Source organism: Mycteria americana, chromosome 3 (genome assembly GCF_035582795.1).
Source record: "Mycteria americana isolate JAX WOST 10 ecotype Jacksonville Zoo and Gardens chromosome 3, USCA_MyAme_1.0, whole genome shotgun sequence".
Classification (NCBI taxonomy): Eukaryota; Metazoa; Chordata; class Aves; order Ciconiiformes; family Ciconiidae; genus Mycteria; species Mycteria americana.
In genome coordinates, this window is record NC_134367.1 from 115763870 (window position 1) to 115783521 (window position 19652).

The 19652-nt window shown below is 51.4% G+C and overlaps 1 protein-coding gene across 1 annotated transcript; it reads left to right on the forward strand.

Moving 5' to 3' along the window:
• Positions 1 to 1792: 1792 nt before the first annotated feature.
• TTL (tubulin tyrosine ligase) lies at positions 1793 to 19467 on the forward strand. The gene is made up of 7 exons (XM_075496652.1): positions 1793 to 2134; positions 6659 to 6737; positions 8485 to 8717; positions 11900 to 12035; positions 12131 to 12400; positions 13381 to 13524; positions 15446 to 19467. Exons 1-7 carry the CDS (start codon positions 1978 to 1980, stop codon positions 15561 to 15563), a joined length of 1137 nt encoding a protein of 378 aa, XP_075352767.1. The 5' UTR covers positions 1793 to 1977; the 3' UTR covers positions 15564 to 19467.
• Positions 19468 to 19652: the final 185 nt, after the last annotated feature.

The following is a 19652-nucleotide window of genomic DNA, read 5'->3' on the forward strand; positions in this document are numbered from 1 at the left end:
TCCTTAGGCTATTAATAAAATCGGTGTTTTATTATACCAGCTTAGAAACACTAATTGTTGTCCCTGTCCATAATTCTTTCAAGGTGAAAAGCATTTCATTAAAAACATTTTGAACAATTTAGCAGGAGAAAATGAGATAGCAGCCATTTTTTAAACTAATTTTTTCTGTCCATGAATCACATAACACCTTGTGCTGTCAAAGATGACAGGCAGTAACATCAGTGTGCAGGTCATGACCAATCTACCACACATCTGAGTTTCCTTCAGCAAAATGTTCTTGATTTGTTGGAAATACATCGCGATTTATAGCAACCAACATAAGTATGCAATGATGATGTCATTCCTCATACAGTGTGTGTAGGAAAAACAGGACATTAATCAACTCAAGAACTCACACTTTTCATTACTGATAGGTTTGTTAAGACAAACCTGATTGGGGGGGGGGGGGATCTGATTTCCAGGTTCTGAATTTGTGAGATAACATGTCTTTGGTCTGCTGCAGACTTGTTTACGAGGAGGACAGAAGCGATGTTACAAACAAAAAGACCTTTTCACAAACAGAAAAACCAAACTAGGTAACAATGCATGACAAAATAAGAACGCATCTTTAGGAAAACTAAAAGATATCAAGACAAATGCGGTTTGAAGAGTCAAATAGGTTAAGAAGAGGAGAAGGTCTGTTGGCCCTCCAGTCCCAGTGTCGCGTGGCTCGGAGCACTGCACCACTCCCGGACATGCACAACCGAGATCTGAGGGGGCAGAGCGGAGGAGGAGGCAACCTGGCCCTTTCCTCACTTGCTGCCCTCCTTCGGCAGCAGTTTATCACTCTGGTTTATCAGCATCCTTCTCGAACTGGACACAGTACCTAGATGCGGTCTGAGGAGCACTGAGCTGGGGGGAACAGCCCCTTCCTCCACCTCCCGGCTGTGCCCCTGTTCGTAGGGCCCTCGCTGCCCCGAGGGCTCAGGGCTGTGCCCGCCAGGCCCCCAGGGCCTTCCTCGCAGAGCCCCTCCAGCTCTGCCATTGCTGTCCTTCCCCTTCATCATGAATTTCATGGGGTTCCTGTTGTCCCCAGCCCGTCGGGGTCCCGCTGGATGGCTGCCTGCCCTCCGCATGCTGGCTGACCTCCCCAGGTCTCAGAGGTCCGCGCCCGCGGCATGGCGACGGCAGCCTGCCCGGGCGTGCAAGGCTGCCTGCGGTCCCTTGCCAGGGCCCGGCCGGACCAGGCATTGGTCCGGGCCTGCGTCTCCGGCGGCGAGACCAAGCCCAGCGTCCCACCAGCCCTGCAAGGCTGCGGGGCCCGCAGGGCGACCACCACCTGCCTGTGCCCGTGGCCTGCAGCAGCACCCGGAGCGGGGCTGCGGCCTCGGGGCACGTGTGCGCGGGCACTGCCACCCAGGCGCCGCTGCTGGGCAGACGCGGGGGCCCGCACCGTGCGGGCGGGGGCGCGCACCCCAAGGGGCAGAGCGCCGGAGGGGCAGCGAGGGGAGCGGGGTGGGCGGCGGCGCTGCTCGTACAGAGCCCGTGCGGGCCCCCGCGGCCAGCCGTGCGCGCGCGGCCACAGCCGGGTGACAGGGGCGACCCCCGGCCGGCGGCACGCCGGGGAGCAGCGAGGTTGGGCCGGGCCGGGCCGGGGCCGGGGCGGACACGGCGCCCGAGGCGCAGAAGCCACTTCCCGCCCGCCGTGGCCTTGCCCCGGCACGGGGAGGGCGCCACAACCCCGCCCCCTGCGCGGCCTCCGTGACGTCACCGCTTTTCCAGCGCGCGCGGGGGAGGGAGGAGGGCGGTTCTGCTTCCGGGTCAGCCCCTCCCCCCGCCCCGGGCAGGCTCGGGCGGGCGGCGGCTCTGGCCATGCGGAGCCGGGCCGGGCGGCAGCGGCCGCGCAGGGCCCTGCCTGGGCTGCAGTGGGGCCCCATGGGCCTGGGGCATCCCTCGGGCCGCCGGGGGTAGGGTGGGGTGTCCCCCCTCCCCGCCGCCATGTACACCTTCGTCGTGCGGGACGAGGGCAGCAGCGTGTACGCCGAGGTGAGCCGGCTGCTGCTGGCCAGCGGGCAGTGGCGGCGCCTCCGGAGGGACAACCCCCGCTTCAACCTCATGCTGGGCGAGAGGAACCGGCTCCCCTTCGGCAGGCTGGGTAAGGGTCTCTTCCCCCGGCCGCCCCCCGCCGCCAGCAGGGCCCGAACCCCCCCACGCCCCCCTGCAGCCCGGGAGCCGGGCTGCGGTTGTGACCTTTCCGCCTCGGCGAGCCTCCCGGGGTCCCCCGCCGCAGGGCGGGGTCCCCCGCGGCTCGTCGCAGCCTCCCGTCGCCCCTGCGGACGTGGGGGCTGCGGGCAGGGCGTGCCCGGGGGAGTCCCCCGCAGTTTGGGAGGGAGTGTCCCCCGGCCCCTGTCACCGGGCCTCGCGCTGGCAGCGACAGCTGGCCGTGTGCTGGGCTCCCTGTTACAGGGGCCCGGCGGCCGCCCCGGCCTGCGTCGCCCAGAACAAAGGGCGGGGACCGGGGGGCTCCGTGCAGCCGCTTCCCGGCCCCCGGCAGGGCTCTCTGCAGAACCCGGCCCGGGGACCGGCTGTCTCTGCTGGGGACTGCTGCCACCAGCCAGGGCTTGAAGGATCCCCCTCCCAGGTTCCCGGAGGGTGGTTTCGCCGGTGCTCCCCAAAACACCCAGCCCAGCTTGGGAGCTGCGCTGGGGCGCAGCAGTGGGGTGGGGCGGAGGGCACCCGGGGACCCCCCCCCTTCTCACGTGTCGCAGACCCTCAGGGTCCCTGCGCCCCCGAGTGCAGCCCCCACCTCCCGGCCTGCCTGTCTTGTCCTGCAGCCACCCACTTGGGGCCGTTTTCCCCATTGCAGGGGGCTTCAGTCACCCACTGTGGGTTCGTACGGAACTGGGTGGTGCCAGTGGCATTCCCCTGCCTGGCGCAGGGCAGGGACGTTGCAGTGCTGAGCTTATATGTTACGGGGGTGTTTCTGCAGTTTGGGACAGGTGGGGGAACAGGTCTGAGCCAGGCACGCTCAAAGCCTTGCCCCGGAGCTGAGGCTGGTGGGGAGGTACCTCTGCAGGGGTTTGGTGGGGGTGACAGCACGTTTAGTCCTGGCTTGGAGCAGGGTGTGGGTTATTCCAGAGGCCCTGCGTGTGTGTAGGGCCAGGCCACCCCCCAACCCGTTTTCCCCTGCTGTCTGATCCCCCCTGTCACGCTGCCAACACGCAGGGCCCCAGGAGCTTCCCTGTGCAGGCTTGGCCCCTGCCTGCTGCGCGTGCACTGTTTCTCCCGTGGCAGGCAGGGCTGTCAGCACAGGCACCCGTCTGCCCTGCTGGATGGGGAAGACCCCAGGAGCAGGGAGGGAGAGTGCCATGCACTGCCCGCAAACGAGGAGAGCTAAGCCAGGCGCTGGCATCATTGTAGGGCGCGGTGGGTAGCAGAGATGCACTGTCATTGCCCACAGCTGAGGGTGAGCCGGCAGGAGCCACAAGACTGGCAGGTCTCTGTGCACGATGCCAGCTGCTGTGCTGGCTCCTGTCACCAGGCCTGTCAGAGCAGGTGTGGGACGAGAACACTGCAAATCCCAGCAGAGCAGTGTGTTTCCCTCCTGCGGTCCCCCCGAGTCTGCATCTGATGGCTGGCAGGACGTTCCTGGCCTTCCTCCCTGCCATTGGCCCTGGTTTCTTCCTTCCTGGGGCAATTTTGCAGCACTGCTTCTGGCTGCAGAAGCATTGGAGCAGGAGGAGCCCCCTCGCCCCAGCAATTCTGGGGTAGGATGGCTTTCGCAGCCCCTTTCTTGCAGTTGAGACCCAGCACTGACTGCTATTTCAGATTTGCAAGTCACCAGCTCCAGCACCTCTACCCCTGTCTCCACGTGCGTTTTGTGAGTGGAAAGTCCCCATCACCTGGCGATGCCATCTGGTCACTTCCCAGCGTCGGGGTGTCTGCAGCAGGCAGGGAAACACCGGGAGAGGTTTAAGCAGCAAGGATGCTCACACATGCTGTAGCCAGGCACAGCAAGCAGACTTGTGCTTTAATGTGCCCGGCAGGCAGGGCCTGTGAGCATCGGGCTTCACTGCAGAACGATTACCGTTTGTTGATGTTGAGCAGGCCTGCACAGCATGTCCACCCATGGTGGGCTCATGGCCATCTCTTACTAACCCCTTCCATCCTCGAAAAGAGCCCTAGGGTGATGGAAGGCTTCAGCGAGCCCTTCAGCACGTGTTGCCATGGGATGCCTCAAAATTCAAACCATTTCTCACAGCCGAGACACATCTATGGCTTATGGAGAGGGACCATGCTTTGGCACTGGCTTTTTTAACCCATCCTCCTATAGCAGGAGCTGGTTGCCTGAAATCAGTAGATTCAGACCAAAAATAACATGGTTATTTTGGTACATCTTCCAAAAAGCTGTGTCTTCTCTGGTACATCTTACTAAAGCTGTCTTCCTGAGCTTTGTTGCATCAAAGCTGCCTTGGTTTGGTTTTCCTAAAGGCTCTACTCAGTGGAAGCAGAGATTAATTCAGGGAACTATATGGATTTCTGTTACTTGGGGGCTAAGCTAGATCATTTGACATGGGAGAGGGGTAGAAGTGGGGGCTCTCAGCATGCACTACTGCTTCTGTCCAGCTGCAGGGACTTCTGTTGCTGTCACTGATACCCTAATTCTTGGGGCAGTGTGCCCTTAAGCTGTGAGTACCTGCATCTAAGTCTGTAGCTAATGGAAAAGCAGTCTGTGCTAAGGGGAGGGAAAGGAGAAGGAGGCTGCAGAGGCCTCATGGAGCAGAGGATGCTGGACTACGCCCTGCCAGCCACGGGAGGATCGCCAGTTTGCTCAGTGCCTTGGCAGCTTTTTAACCCTGCTAAGTGCATGGTGCAGGCCTCACAACATGCCTGAGAACCCATTCCCCTTCCTGCCTCATGGTCACTCCTTGCTGATCACCAGACTGCGCATCGCAGCCCACTGCTCCATGGAGATGCTCAGGAAACCAATGAGGATGTGCCTCCCAGCAAGTCAGTTATCCAACAGCAGTGGTTTCAAAGCAGGTTTCAGCCACTTCCGTCCTCCTCCTTTCACCAGCCCCATTCCTCCATCACTGGTGACAAGGTGGACTGACCACTGTGGGGCAGAGCCCACCCAGAGTGGTGGGATCTCCTTGTGGACCTCAATTCCTCCAGGAACCAAGCAAAACTGATAAACTGGAAACAGAAGGAAATTTGACATTTTTTACTAATTTCTTTCAGTAAATTAGTGCCTGGCAGTGCTGGCTACACACTGAAGTGCCTGAAGTTACAGATCTTTTCTGGAAGATGGTTTTCAGCTATCTTGTATTTAAAGATTTGTGAATAAAATAGTGACACAGGTCAGGGCCGTGACTTTGGAGTTGAAATAGATATTCACTCTGTGATCTCGCAGCTGCCTGGTTTTTAAGGTAATGTTTGCTCCAGGCCTTTTTTCCCAGGCAAACACCAAGGAGGATAACTAAAGCTCTGAATCCTTTTTCAGGGTCTAAATCACTCCCACAAGCATTTTTTTGAAAAGAGAAGGTGAAGATGTAAGTAACTGCCATGCCTGGGGGATCCCCCTGGTCCTAGGTCATTTCCAACCAGAGCAGTTTTCCATCATGTTTTCCATATTGATGCTCTTGTCAGTTGTTGTCACCGGTGACCTAGGTGTTGCTCCAGGCATCACTTGCCTCTTGCACATCCATGTTCAGCTGTACTGGTTGTGTAGGAGAGGCTGCGTGGTGTTTCCCAGATCTGTGTTACCCTTTGGACAACTGCTGCTATCCTGTCCCCCTAGAGAGCTTCCAGCTGAGCGCAAGTGTTCGTGTAGTGTGAGAAGGTGAAGGAAGGCAGGCTGTGAAGTCCAGTATTGATAAGGAGGTACCCATTTATTTGGCACTCTGTTTGGCACTTGTGAGGTCGCAACTGGGTACTGGGACCAGTTTGGGTCTTTCCAGTACAAGAAACACATAGATACCCTGGAGTGACTTCAGCAGGGGCCATGAGGGTAGTCAGGTGCACGCAGGATGGCAGTCAAGCACTGGGACAAGGACCTGTAGAAGCAGTAGGATCTTCATCCTTAGAGCTACTCAGACTTTGACCGAACAAGAGCTTGGAGAAGAGACCCCCCAGAAGTCCCTTCCCACGCCAGCTACCTAAGGGTGCTTCCTGCAAACTGCCAGAGGGAAGCAAGACTCCAAATCTTTTAATGTTTCCCAGTGTTTTGTGATACCAGGTCTGACAGTGAATCCTGCTGTACGTGACAAAGAAACAAGGCCCTTTCCTAAGCTGTGATCTTTATATCATGGTGTGCTTGCCTGCATCCTCCTACTGCATTTAAGAGTAACTGAAATCCTGGCTTTTAAAAACTGCCACCAGCAAAGGGAGAACATTTTTGAGTGGTGCTGCCAGTTCCCAGTATGAATTAGGAAATGATTCTTTTCCTTTGGAAATTGGAAGTGTCAGATTCAAAACAGACTTGGGTAAATGCATGGTTTTTCATAACTAAAAGAAAGAAACCACAGGAGCCAGTACCAGCTTAGAGCCTGTTTCTGTGATGCAGGGCAAGGAAACGGCCTCCTTTCTCTTCCCTGCTGCACAGGTCCTTTGCACTGAGCAGATGTTTTTCCTTCACTAACTGCAAAGTTTGTCTGACCTCTTTGTTTCCCCTTTTTAGGCCATGAACCCGGTCTTGTGCAGCTGGTGAATTACTACAGGGGAGCAGACAAGCTGTGCCGCAAAGCATCTCTGGTGAAGTAAGAAATTCACTGAAATGTTACATGGGATTGTTAGAAGAAAGTTTTCTTCTAACCATTGTCGCATGTTGAACCTGTGTGGAGGGTATTTCACAGAACAGCTGCCCTGGGAGTGTCCTAGCATGTGCTGTCTTCTGACTCCTGTGCTGGTCTCTAGAGTTATCTGTGTGCACAAAGACCTCTTTGTAACTTCGGGGGAAATGGCATTTCTACTGAATTACATCTACTTGAAACCATAGAGTGTATTGAATCAGATTAGAGCCAAATCAAAAGGAAAAAACCCACGTATCTGCTCCTTGTAGACATTTAATTAAAACCTACTTCTTTTATTCTCTGTTTCATACAGAGATGAGACACTAATATGCCTTTAGCTAATCAGATTTGTTGGTCAAACAAATGCTTGGAGACATCTCCAGGAAGAGCTCTGGGAGTTATTTCTGCATGACCAGCCGTGCCAGGGTCTCCTGGGGAAATGTGGATGAGCTTTCACTGTAGATAACCCTCATCCCTGTGCAAACTCTGCAGCCATTAGGGCATCTTCATGTCAGAGCTCTTGGTCTCCTTCAAGCATTTGATTCCACGTTAGTGTCTGTGCTTCCTCTTGCTGATGCAGTCCTGCAGACTCTGTGTGCTGATCTGAGGCCTCTCCTTCCCTTGCAAAGAACCTGGTCCCAATTGCTTTCTTTAGAGAGATGATGGTGTTTGTCAGGAACTAGCAGAGTATTTTTTAAACAAGCGCTCATGGTGCCCCCCTGCTGGATTTCTCTGTGGCCCATGGTCTAGAGGCAGTGCTGAAAGTGCTTGCACACCAGTTTTTTTCTTCTAAAGCTTGGCTGACCTTTCTAAGTGTGGGGTCAACCATGCATCATCAAGCTACTTATGAGCCCAGGGGACCACAAATGACATTCCTCAGGGCTCCCAGGGTGTCACTGACTGACTGCCATTTCAACAGAGAGGCACAAATGCACATAGAGAGTCAGCAAGTCATGAGCTCTGCTTTTGGCCTTAAGCAAAGCACTTGGCCTTAACTGAGCATTCAAAGAGGCAGGCAGCTCCCTTCACTCTGAAAGAAAACAGGCCTGGGATCCGCTAACAGGAGTTTGCTGGCATCTCTAGACATTACGGGTAGGAGAGATGTGCCAGAGAGATTGGAGACTGCATGATGTGAGGGGGATTCCAGACACCTTGGAACATGAAACGTGTAACTGCGTCCTTGCTTTCAGTGGGTTCCCAGTGGTCTTAATCCACAACTGGGACACCTGGTCAGATCTCAGTGGGGATGGGATCAAGAGCTAAGCACCAGCACAGAGAACATTACTGCTCTGGCTTCCCTTTTGCCTGTTGTGATCACAGCACCCTTCCTGCCCTGTTCCGTGTTAGCAAATACACCTCCTCAGTTCCCTTGTGCAGAGATGATACAGGGAATGCATCGCAAGCTCTATTTACGTGGAAACTTCTCTACGGATTGTTTCACGATATCCATAGTATCTACAAAACGTTTAATGGAAGCATGCAGGTCTGGTTCAAAGAACAGTGCTTGGCTGCAGGTTGAGATTGCCATGATATCTTTAGGAAAACCCTAATTTCAAGGGTCTAAGGAAAATATAATAATTTAGCACAGACTATTTGTAAGCTGCTATTCATCACCAAGTGAAAGAGCCCAGTTAATGATCATTTTTACTTACTAAATTATGTCCATGCAGGTGGGGACACTCTGGAGATTAACAGCCTGTCTCTCTTCACCCAGGCTAATCAAGACAAGCCCTGAACTATCGGAGTCCTGCACGTGGTTCCCCGAGTCGTATGTGATCTACCCAACAAACTTGAAGACCCCCGTGGCTCCAGCACAGAATGGAATTCGCCATCTCATAAACAACACAAGGACAGATGAACGGGAAGTCTTCTTGGCAGCTTACAACAGGCGGAGGGAAGGCAAAGAAGGCAACGTGTGGATCGCCAAGTCCTCAGCTGGTGCCAAAGGTTCATTCTCCAGCAAAATGAGCCACCTTCTTGTTAATCCTTACTCTTTATTTGATCGGTAGAGTCCCGGGGCTTGGCTGAGCCCAGCTGATATCTAGCCTGTCTGTGAAGGGCTTCACCTACCAACTCCATGCCAGTCAAGCCAGCACAGGGCTCTCCTTTGTCTGCTTGGTGGCATGGGGCTCCTGACCAGCATTGTAACATGCACATGCTACCTAGGACATGGATGGCAGTGAAAGGACCTCCACTTTTCTACACATGCACCCCAAAATATGGGAAAGTTTGCTGCAGGGAGAAGGCAGCAGGGATCAGCAGGCAAGGGGAATGTGGAGAGCAGGAGATAACAGGGAGCAGAACAGGATATGGGGAGGAAGGCAGCAGGCAAGGACAGCAGCCTTCAAGGGCAAGGAGCCCAGCTCTCCATGCTGCAGCTAAGCCTGGTTTCACCTGGGCAGAAATACTGCTGTTTGTCTTTGAACCAAACCCAGATGCCCTGATGCCAATGGCCTACCCATGGTCACACTGAGAGACTGACTGAGCAGCCGCAAGCTCAGTGCATCGGAATTACACCCAAGCCTCAGTGGAAGGTGCCAGAGCAAAGACAAGTAATGCAATGTCTGTATGTCCCTTTAATTTGAATAAGGCAATAGATACCTAAGTGATAATGTGTCCTTCCTTGTTCCAGGGTCATTGCATCGCCTGCTCTACAAAAATATGAGCTATTAGACGAGATAGCTGGACACAGCTATAAATGTAATGCTTTGGTAACTATGTGCTGTCTGTCAGTTACAGCAGTATCATGGGCATGTTATCAGAATGGCTTTATGAAAACTGGCCTTGCCATGTGTGCAGACCCCAGGCAGCAGAGCCCAACCTGAGGAAAGACCTGGTCTTTTCAAAGGGAACAAGCCCACATGTATTACTCACATTTGCAGAGTCACTTTTGATGCAGTCTTACAAAAATCACCAGAGAATGTGAAAGCCAGAGGTGGCTGCCAGGGAGGCTGCATGATAAAACTGTCCTTCATGCTGGCTTCCTTCACTGCTTTGCTTTCTTGGCTGTGTTACCAAGAAGCATCAGAAGAGTATGCTTATTTTCATCGGGGAGGAAGGGGAGATGAGTCCTTTCATTATGCCAGTCAGGGAATGTGTTTCTGTGTGGTATAACTGTCTGGCAGAGAATCAGTCTGGGCAACTGAAAAGGCCATTGCTGTGGTTCATTGCAGGATGGGGAGGTTTAAACTCTTCACATACTTTATTCAAGTGTGATCCCATCTTTTTTGCATTAAAGCAGAGTAACCTTTCATATTCATCAGTGTGCTGCAGAACTCAAGCTGGGAGTTGAAGTGGAAAGCAGAGCCTCATGTTAATCTTCTAGAGAGAAGTTTTAAATGTCTGGGGATTACTTCTGGTGAAGAAGAAAGCTTGTCGACATTAATTGCCGAGGCAGATCAAGCTCAGGCACAGCCCCTGACTCAGGACAGGTCTAGTGGAAGCTTGGTTGTCCATCAGTAAAAGGAAAATTAAAGGTTTAGGGTGTCCTGACTTAAAAATTGAGAGATTTTTCAACTGTGGCTAGAGGGTTTGGTGTTTTCTTTGAGAGAAGAGACAGCTGCCCCACTTAAGCTGCTTTGCTGCTTCACTGGGTTGCTAACTAGGTACACAGTTAAGCTAACCTCACCCTTGATTCACCGTCTGTCCACTGCAGAACGGGTGCCTGCTGATCTTCCCACTGCAGGGGCTTTGCTGGCTTACAGCGATGATGTTTTCCCTCCTTCCTGCAGTGCCCAGCCTGTGGTTGTACCAATGTAAGTTTCTGCCTTGCTCTGCAGTGATCAGGGGACTAAAAATCTTGTCCCCTGCAAAAACACGGGTGAGAAAGAAACTTTGATGAAAGGACTTCCTTTCAGTGGAGGATGCTAGGATGGGTAGGAGGTCAATAGGGCTGGAAAGCTGTGACTCACAGGTATGCAAAGCATGAAGCAATGAAAGTAGCTGCAGGGCTGTGTCAACAGTGACCTTCAGAAGTCACAGCTAGGAGCATTTTCCATGGGGTGATCCTGTCAAACCCTGCCTGTGCTCCAAACCTGTGTTCTCCCCCCAGTGCCACCTTGAAGAGCGTTTGTTTCTTTTCACTCGGTATTTCCTCCAAAACACTCGGCACAAAATTAAGACTAAGTCATCAGCTTTAGTCCAAGAAGTTAACTAAATGCCTGAAGGCTGGACATAGTGCCAGAGAAGTGTTAGATAATTTTACCTGAGCTGGTTTATCCCTCATGTGGCACCATGCCATCCCTTTATCAAATCCCAGAAGGGATATGTTCTCTCTTCATTGCTCTGCAACAGTGATTTCATATCTGGACTCTTGCAAGAAATGAACAGTGACAGCTTCAGCCAAAACGTGGCAGTATTTAAACGGCACATCTAACTTCTTTAATGAAGAGCTTCCACAGCAGGGGAAAACACTGACTATGTGGATGAACATTTAGAAATAGTTCTTCTCCTAATTCAGCAATGATTTTAATAGTAACTTAAATGAACTCAGTGAGCAGGGCAACGCTGCGTGGGTGTGCATGTGTGACTGCCTCTTGCAGCCAGAGAAGCCAGGCAAGGGGAGGAAGTCCGAGTCTAGGATAAAAACCCACAAACCTCCTTCCCCAAATAAAAAAAAGAAAACTCTCGCAAACGAACTGCTGAAAACCAGGGAAAAACAAAACAAAATTCAACAAGTGCTGAACACATGCACCATCCCCCTGCCAAGCCCAGCTGGAAAAAAATGCCGGAAAAGGAAACAAAATCCTCTGAACCAAGCAGCTGCCTCACTGCTTGCCAAGGTCACTGTCTGCTGTGCATCCCCACAACTAAATAGCCACCTGCTTGCAGATGAGCCCCAGGCAGGCCATACCATCTCACGTACCCTTGGTTCCCATTTGCATTAACTCCGGTTACTGGGGAGCCAGACGCCCTGTGGTGTGGTAACAGGGAGATCCCTCTGCAGATTCGCTGCCTGACACTGAGTGAACATGACATCGCTTGGGCACCAATCAGCCCTGGGGCCATGGGTTCTTGCATGTCACCTGGCTTTTTGGGCAAATGAGCCATGGTCCACTTGGGCCCTGAAAAAGCTCCAGCAAAGATAGGAGGATCCTCTACTTAATTTTGTCTTTGTCTTTCTGTACTAGGGGAAGGGATCCTGATTTCTTCAGAGGCTGCAGAGCTCCTGGACTTCATCGATGAGCAGGGACAAGTGCACGTGATTCAGAAATACCTGGAGAAGCCTCTGCTTTTAGAGCCAGGGCATCGCAAGTTTGACATCAGGTAACCTTTTCTGCTTTTGTAATAATACCAGTTTTCATTTTCATGCTGTTTCTTTTTAAGCCACTGAGACTAGGGTTTGTTCTCTCGCCCCCCAGGAGCTGGGTTCTTGTGGATCATCAATATAATATCTACCTCTACAGAGAGGGTGTCCTGCGGACCTCTTCCGAACCATATAACAGTGCTAATTTCCAGGACAAAACCTGCCACTTGACCAATCACTGCATTCAGAAGGAATATTCCAAAAACTACGGGCGGTATGAGGAAGGGAATGAAATGTTCTTTGAGGAGTTCAACCAGTATCTGATGGATGCCCTCAACACAACGCTTGAGAATAGCATCTTAGTGCAAATCAAACACATAATAAGGTAGCCAGCTGCCTGTTGCATAGCGGAGTATAACCCTTCAGTGACAGGGAATGTGTATGGACACAGCTGGGGAAACAGACAGACTGACAAGGGAAGGGTTTCAATTGCATAAATTTAAGATAAAGCCATAAACACCCCAATGTCATTGCTCAATGAAAAGGGACCTCCGTAGGTGCTGTTCTCTCAAGGGTATATGTCAATGTGTCTGCGTTTTGCCAACTGTGGCTGGAGAAGGATGGAGTGAGATCGCTTGGTAAGGGAAGAGGGTAGGTCAAAAGACAGGGCTGGGAGAGGCTGAGGTTAAAAAACGTATAAGGGGTAAGAGGGGAGATGAAGCCACACTCAAGTCTGCAGGATCTCATGTCTTCCCCCACCATCAGCAAGCAGCAGCACATCTTATTGGCATAGGTCGTCTTACTCAGTCCACACAGAGCCAGCTACCTCCTGGGCACAGAAAGTGTCTGGAGAGACATCTCGGACATCACAGTGCTTCAGAGAATCCAGGTCTTGACAAAGTGATCCTTCATGGCGGAATTTACTTTGCAAGTACCCCATTGCTGTTATTTACACCAAAAAGACACGACATGATCTTTGAGGGACTTGGAAGCAAATGAGCTCTCGATGGCAGTTCCTTGGCGCCTGGTGCAGCCCTTTGCAGCTCTGCCTTCTGCTCCAGGCTCTAATTGCACATCATGTTTTTCAGCTTGCCTAATGCAGTAGTGAGGGTGGATGCTGCTCTCCAGCTCTTTGGGAGTTAACTCAGGGGGTCTCCCCACATATATTTTGATGGTTGCACGATCTCACCTGCAGGGACCTGATTACCATGACATGTGTTGGATATAGCTTGTAATTTGGGGCAGTCCCAGGGCAACAGGGGACCCTTCCACTTAGCTGTGCTATGCACATGCCCTCAGAAGCTGTAGTGCGACAGGTGTGTCCACAGGGCTTTTAATCTTGGGTTTCTATTTTTCCCTTCACAGAAGCTGCCTTATGTGTATAGAGCCTGCGATCAGCACAAAGCATCTTCACTACCAGAGCTTCCAGCTCTTTGGCTTTGATTTCATGGTGGATGAGGAGCTGAAGGTCTGGCTGATAGAAGTCAATGGGGCTCCAGCGTGTGCCCAGTGAGTAATTAGTTTCTGTAATACCCTTGCGATGCTGCCATTCACATGCCTCACCCAAAACACGGCTATGTCCCAGCTCCAAGTGAAAAAGGTAGAAGAAAGTGAATGGCAGGGGAGTTTTCCAGGCTAACCCATACCGGACACTGCTCTAAGTGCCAGTTGATATAAGTTTGTTGCTCCTGTCTTTGTGTTTGGTGTCCCCTAGCTTCTTTCCCATGGGGCACTAACCTCAGGTTTTGGACAAATGGGTTTGAATATAACTTGGGTCATTTTTATTGACACTATTGGGTTGAAGTTATGTTGCAGAATTAATCTTTTGGGGGTCAGGTGATTTCTCAGTCTGTCTTGTGGAGCCACTTGTGGCTGGTCTTTACCAGAACACATGATAAATGAGTAGCATTAAGGGCAGCAGCTGGAAGGGAGTGACTGAATTTGCAGGCAGCAGGACCCCAGAGCACATTGTGGATGCTGCAGACATTGGATCAAAGCCTCCACCAGCCACAGGGAGGCTGGGACAGCCAAACAGCCATGGCCATGAACGTCTCTGCATAGGCGCAGTGGGAGGTGCTGTATTATGTGACTGAGACAACTGCGGGAGACTAGAAATCTTTCCTAAATGGGCATCTGTATCATATACAAGCCCAGCAAAACAGAACAGGCTGTACATAACTACATTAGAATTTGATTAGATTAGCTGTAGATTGGATTAGATGAGATGTAGATTAAATTAGATCATCACTAACAGTAGACAAAAAATACAGGTCAAACCTACCAGACAGCCTGTTCACAGCAGCCTTTTCAGGGCTGGAGTTTGGGGAGCTTTCTGTGTCCAGGATGCCCTGTTCACCGTGTGCACCATGGTGCAATACTGCCTTGCACCTCCTTGTGTTGCTGCATGGGTAGAATTTGGCTGTTGCTGGGTGGATTTGGGTTGCATCAATGCCCTGTTTGCTCCGTGCCTCTATGGGCACTTGGAAGCCATTGAAAGAAGCTGAGGTAGGTTTTGGATGTTTGTGGCTTCTCCTCTTCAGGGTTATAATTTAATTTATAGCACCCATATCACACAGTTCCCATTTAAGAGACAAAATTTGGCTGCTGAAAGCAGGAACATTCCCAGGAGCTGAAAAAGTATCTTACTGTCATGTAGCCCCAAAGGCACAGGGTGAAAGACATTGTTAATCCTAGTAAAGACAGCTTTTGTACTAAAAATGTCCCATATGCCGGCATGTTCAGGGAGGTTATACATGTATTTCCTTCAGCAGAAACTGAAGCTATTGTTAATTCCTTTCTCAAACACCTTGTCTCTCTTCTCCCTAATCCTGCTCTGCATGAGCTGTGCCATGATGAAACACATCCCACGCTTCCAGAGGGTCCTGTGAAGTCTCTGTGCCTGCTCAAGCACAGCACAAGCTGATGTGCACAGCTGCACCCCAGTGCAGTATTTCATCAAACCATGAATGCGTCAGAGCATTCCCTCTGAGGCACATCCCCAAGTGAACAGGGTCTGGTATGATAATCACGACTCCCTGAGTTGGAAGGTCGGTACAGGGGGTGCTCAGCTGTCGTCTGCCCCTGTGTATCTTGTGGTGACTCAAGTCTGGGGCCTAAGGGTGTGAAGCCTTAGGTCAGGAGCCTGTTCTGACAGTAAACTTAGATAATGGGGTTTGTGGTCCCATCTGGCAGAGAGCAATATTGGGAATGGGAGCACCGTTGAAAAAGACGACGGTTGCTGGGGTAGACGGGGAGGAGATGGAAGAGATGCCACCCTCCTCCCATTTGCCACCCTGGAGCTACCTGTAATGGGAGCAGGATCATGTAGAACCTGCTGGGAAAATGCATGTCTATGTAAAAATTGGTCAGGGGCCTGCTGGTTTGTCCTTCCTGGGCATCTGATTCTCTCTCTCTCTCTCTCATCTCTTAGAAAGCTGTATGCAGAGCTCTGCCAAGGAATCGTGGATGTAGCCATCTCTAGCGTTTTCCCCCTCAGCGACACTGGGCAGAAGACGAGCCAGCCATCGTCGATCTTTATCAAGCTGTGATGACAACAGGAATGCCTCTGCCGTGCACAGGGAGAGACTGCACCCAGCGGGTCAGCACAGTTCGGTGGCTTATCTCAGTATCATGCCAAAAAGTGATAGAGACAGGCTTCTAATTTTCTGGGAAATCATGGGGAAAAACAACAAAACAGGCATCCACAAGAGCTGCGATGAGCCAGAGCTGCTCAGATAACTCTGCCTGCATTCACCAAAATCCACTTTAGAAACAGCTCATGTGACTTTGATATCTGAAACAAATCTCTCTGGGAGAACAACAAAATAACCTTAAAATGAAACCCCAACAGGGATACTATAATACTGTATTAGCTCCTCCTTTTCTATAGAGATAACATTGGGTTTTTTAAGGGAATTGAGCAAAGAGAACAATGATCTTCTGGGACGTTGTGGCTAGGAAGTTGTCCTCCTCCCGCTGTGTTTCTTCTTTCCTCACCTACTGCATCATTAGTGCCTTAGCTCAGCTCCAAATAGGTGACTCCTTTCCTTTGTTCCTGCTCTATTATGTAGAAAGGAGCAAGCTCTCTTGCATCGCAGGATGCCTAAAACCAGGAACACCAAGAATTCCGTTTCCTTAGGTCATTTTCCAAGCTGGTTGGCTGAACACCCAGGCAACGGCTGGTAAAAGGGTGCTGAACTGCAGGCGGTGAATTAACCCAAGCGAGGAAGGCAATTTTGTTTATTTATAGCTATCCCTTTTCCTAATGAGATTTGAATCAGTGTCCATCCCAGTCTGATGCAGTTGGTTTCTGTTTAAAAGAGGTAGAGACACCCCTCAGGGCTCACCAGCAGGCTGTAGGATTTCTAGCATCACTTTTGTGCTAAGAGCATTTCAACTAGCAGAAACCCAATCTCCTCAGTTTCTTCTGAGACACTGCAGTGAATTTAGGCTCTTCTCTCTGCTTTCACCTTCACGCATTTGAGGCTTGAATCTGAAACATTTCAACCCAGACGATTTTTATCCCGTTTGATCCAGCCAATTTTACTCTCCTCCATTTGACAAATATTGCAATTTTCTGCCCTGAACACAGTCCATAGCTCAGTCCCAGCTAGGGGGAAGGTGGGTGAGATTTTGCAGACCAGGAGAGAGATTCCTTGTGTATAGGTATGCCACACAGCTGGCTAGGCAGGTGTTTTGCAGGGGAGGGGAGGTTAAATTCCTTGAGGTCCCCGAATTTCAGAGCTAGCATCTACTTTGAGTATAACCTAAATCCCTGGCATATTGCCCACCCTGTGAAGTGTATCTGAATTTTCAGCGTGAGCCCAGCACACCCCTCCTAAGCTAGATATCTTTGCAGAGCACAGTGGCGCTTGTAACAGCAGCGGGCTTTGTGGGGGGTGTTCAGGGCTGTGTTCTGCTGCCTCTGGCAGGGAGAGATGGTTGGCACTGAAATAAACTGGTTCCTGTTACCCAAAACAAACAAACAAGACAAGATTGTGGAGGTTACAAGCTTCTGGCTCCCTATGTCTAATGGGAAGTGAATCAAGCAATGGGATTTCTGCCTCCCTGAGAAGATCCTAGCACTTTGACGTACTCATCTCTGTTCGCAACGGAGATTTCAGAGGTGTTCATGCCAGCAGACGATCCTAGCACCTTTCTGTAGGCAGGACTGAAGTGCCTAGGCCTCCTTGGAGTGATGCATTTTGATCATGCTGTCATGGGATGAACATTCGTTGCAATATGCTGTGAATCCACAAGTGGCACCCTTTCACACAGGGCCACTCAAATCCAGGAGGGAACAGAGTGCTTAGCAAAACCCCGCAGAAGCATCGCAGAGAGGGCACATCCCAAAGAGCCGCACAAGCACTTCTGAAGTTGTCAATGCCCTGAAGCGTGGCGTCGATCCACATCTGTAGGGGGTGCGGCAGACCCAGGGTGCACTGGTGCATGCTGAGAAGTGACAGGGAGCAGGAGCTGTGTGAAAACAGGGCTGCAGCTTTGTTCCCCTGCACGCAAGTGCTGGCAGGTGGCTTCACTTCCAGCAAGACACCAAGTGCCAGGTCCAGTCTCTGGATTTGGGCCTTGTGGGTGTTCAGAAGAGGGACCATGAATGCATCAGTTCCTGAGACAGGAAGTGCTGGGTGATAAGATGGGAGGGGGGCATGGGGGAAGGACTGGTTGGATTTTTTAACCTTATGATAGCACATAGGTGTCAAAACTTCACTGCAGGCCAGGTAAAGAGTAGTGGTAACACTCCAAGGTAAAATGTAGGCTGTAACAGTTGTTACACAATTTGCAAAGTTCACCACGTCTCCATTGGCATTTTCACGTTAGCTCATGTGAGCTTAAAAATTACAGCTTTTTGCTCAGCAAAGGGAAGATCTAATAGCAATCGCTCTGAGGTGACAGAGGAGACGTTGGGCTCTCGCAAGCTCTAGGGCAGATGAGAGCAGAGCACAAAGTGAGAAGAGAAAATTTTCCCCATCGTAATGAAATGAGAAATGCTCTTTTTCTGGGGTGCTAGACCCATCCATCTTTTCCCCTCAAAAGGGAAATTAAAAGAATGAATCAGTCCCTTATTGCACAGTAACATGAGACTCCTGCCGACATAGTGGGATAAGGGCAAGAAAGCTGCCCGGATGCAGGCAAAAGCAGTGGCTCCCACCGGAGCAGCTGGTACCGCTGGGAGGAGCAGTGACTCAGGAGCCTCTGCTGAACTCCAAGACCTTTTCTTCCCCATTTTTCACCCCAGATTGTGTTGTGGCACGTCAGCAGCTGGCTGTTTTTGCTGCTCAGCTGAAAGTGGGGCTTCAACTTGATGGCAGAGCCATGACTGCAGGCGATGCAGCTATTCATACCCTGCCTGTTCAGCTGGGCTTGGGGGAGATAGTGATTTAAGGACACTTTAATCATTGGCTTGTTTGCTGAATTTTTCAGAAATAAGCAACAGCCTCTGGAGGAAAACAGCAGGTATCATGTGTATTTACCACCTGCTTTCAAAGTGCTCCCCAAGGTAAAGCGCATGAGGTAGATGATGAAGGTTGGGGAGCGCAGTGCCTAAGGTCTTGCCCAAAATATTAGCTACGAGGTGGAGTAGAGGATGCGTGTATGGTTGAGGCCTGAGCATTGCAGCTGTGGGTGCACCTTGCAAGTGATGCTCACAAGCCCTTGTGAGACTTGTGTTTGTTTCTTTTTTTAGGAATATACAACAATAAATGTTTTATAGCTTATTTCAGCTAAAAGGTCAATAGAAAAGGTCTTGCTCTTTCCTGAGCTTTCACAAAGGATGGTGCTGGGTTTCCAAAAGACACCTACCATATTGCAGAATGTCTCTGGTCTTAGTTGTATCCCTTCATGTTAGCCATGAAGGATTTCAGGCCCAGGTGCTCTGGCTGCATTTTCCAGCAGGGTCTGGTCCTGCTGGACTCTGGGTTTCAGGTAACTCCCACGTGGCTTGTCTCATACCAGGTTAGTTGTGATTACCATGCAACAGCTGTTGTACTCCTGCCGAAATCCGGTGACTGGCCACAGCCCACGGAAAACACAGGAGAAGTCTAAGAAAGGCTCAAAAGCCACTTCATCCAGGTGGCCCAGCTTCCCAGCCCTGCTGTGACCAGTGCCCTTCAGGACTGCTTGCATGTCTGCTTCCAGCATTTCTTGTTCTCCACGTGCAGCTCTCCCCCAGGAGGGCAATGCTGTGCCGTACATAGGCTCCTAATCATGTTTCATTACCAGTGTCCACTATGGCAGCCCCCAGAAAACCCTGGTGTTGAGAGGATAGTGGGGTACATACATTGCTGCCAGGCTGGCAGCCCGCCGGGCTCTGGTTCATGTCCCCAGCTGCTCTCACGTCAGCATGTGCGTGTGGGGCCGGCGGGCACCTGAGCTCGTGGCTCTCCAGTGGCTCTATCCACATCTCTCCTAAACCATCATTAAAACATGCAAACCCCACAGCCTCCAGTGTTTCCTTGGGGCAGTGGGTCCCCGGGGTGTCAGGTCCCCCAAGAAACCTTCCTGTGGGTGCCTGTGGTGAGTGTTGTGCCCCGTGCCATGCAGGACCCCAGGAGCTGGCCCAGTCCCACAGCGGTTTCCTCACCTCAAGGTGACAAATGTGAGACAGCAGCATGGCATGAGGG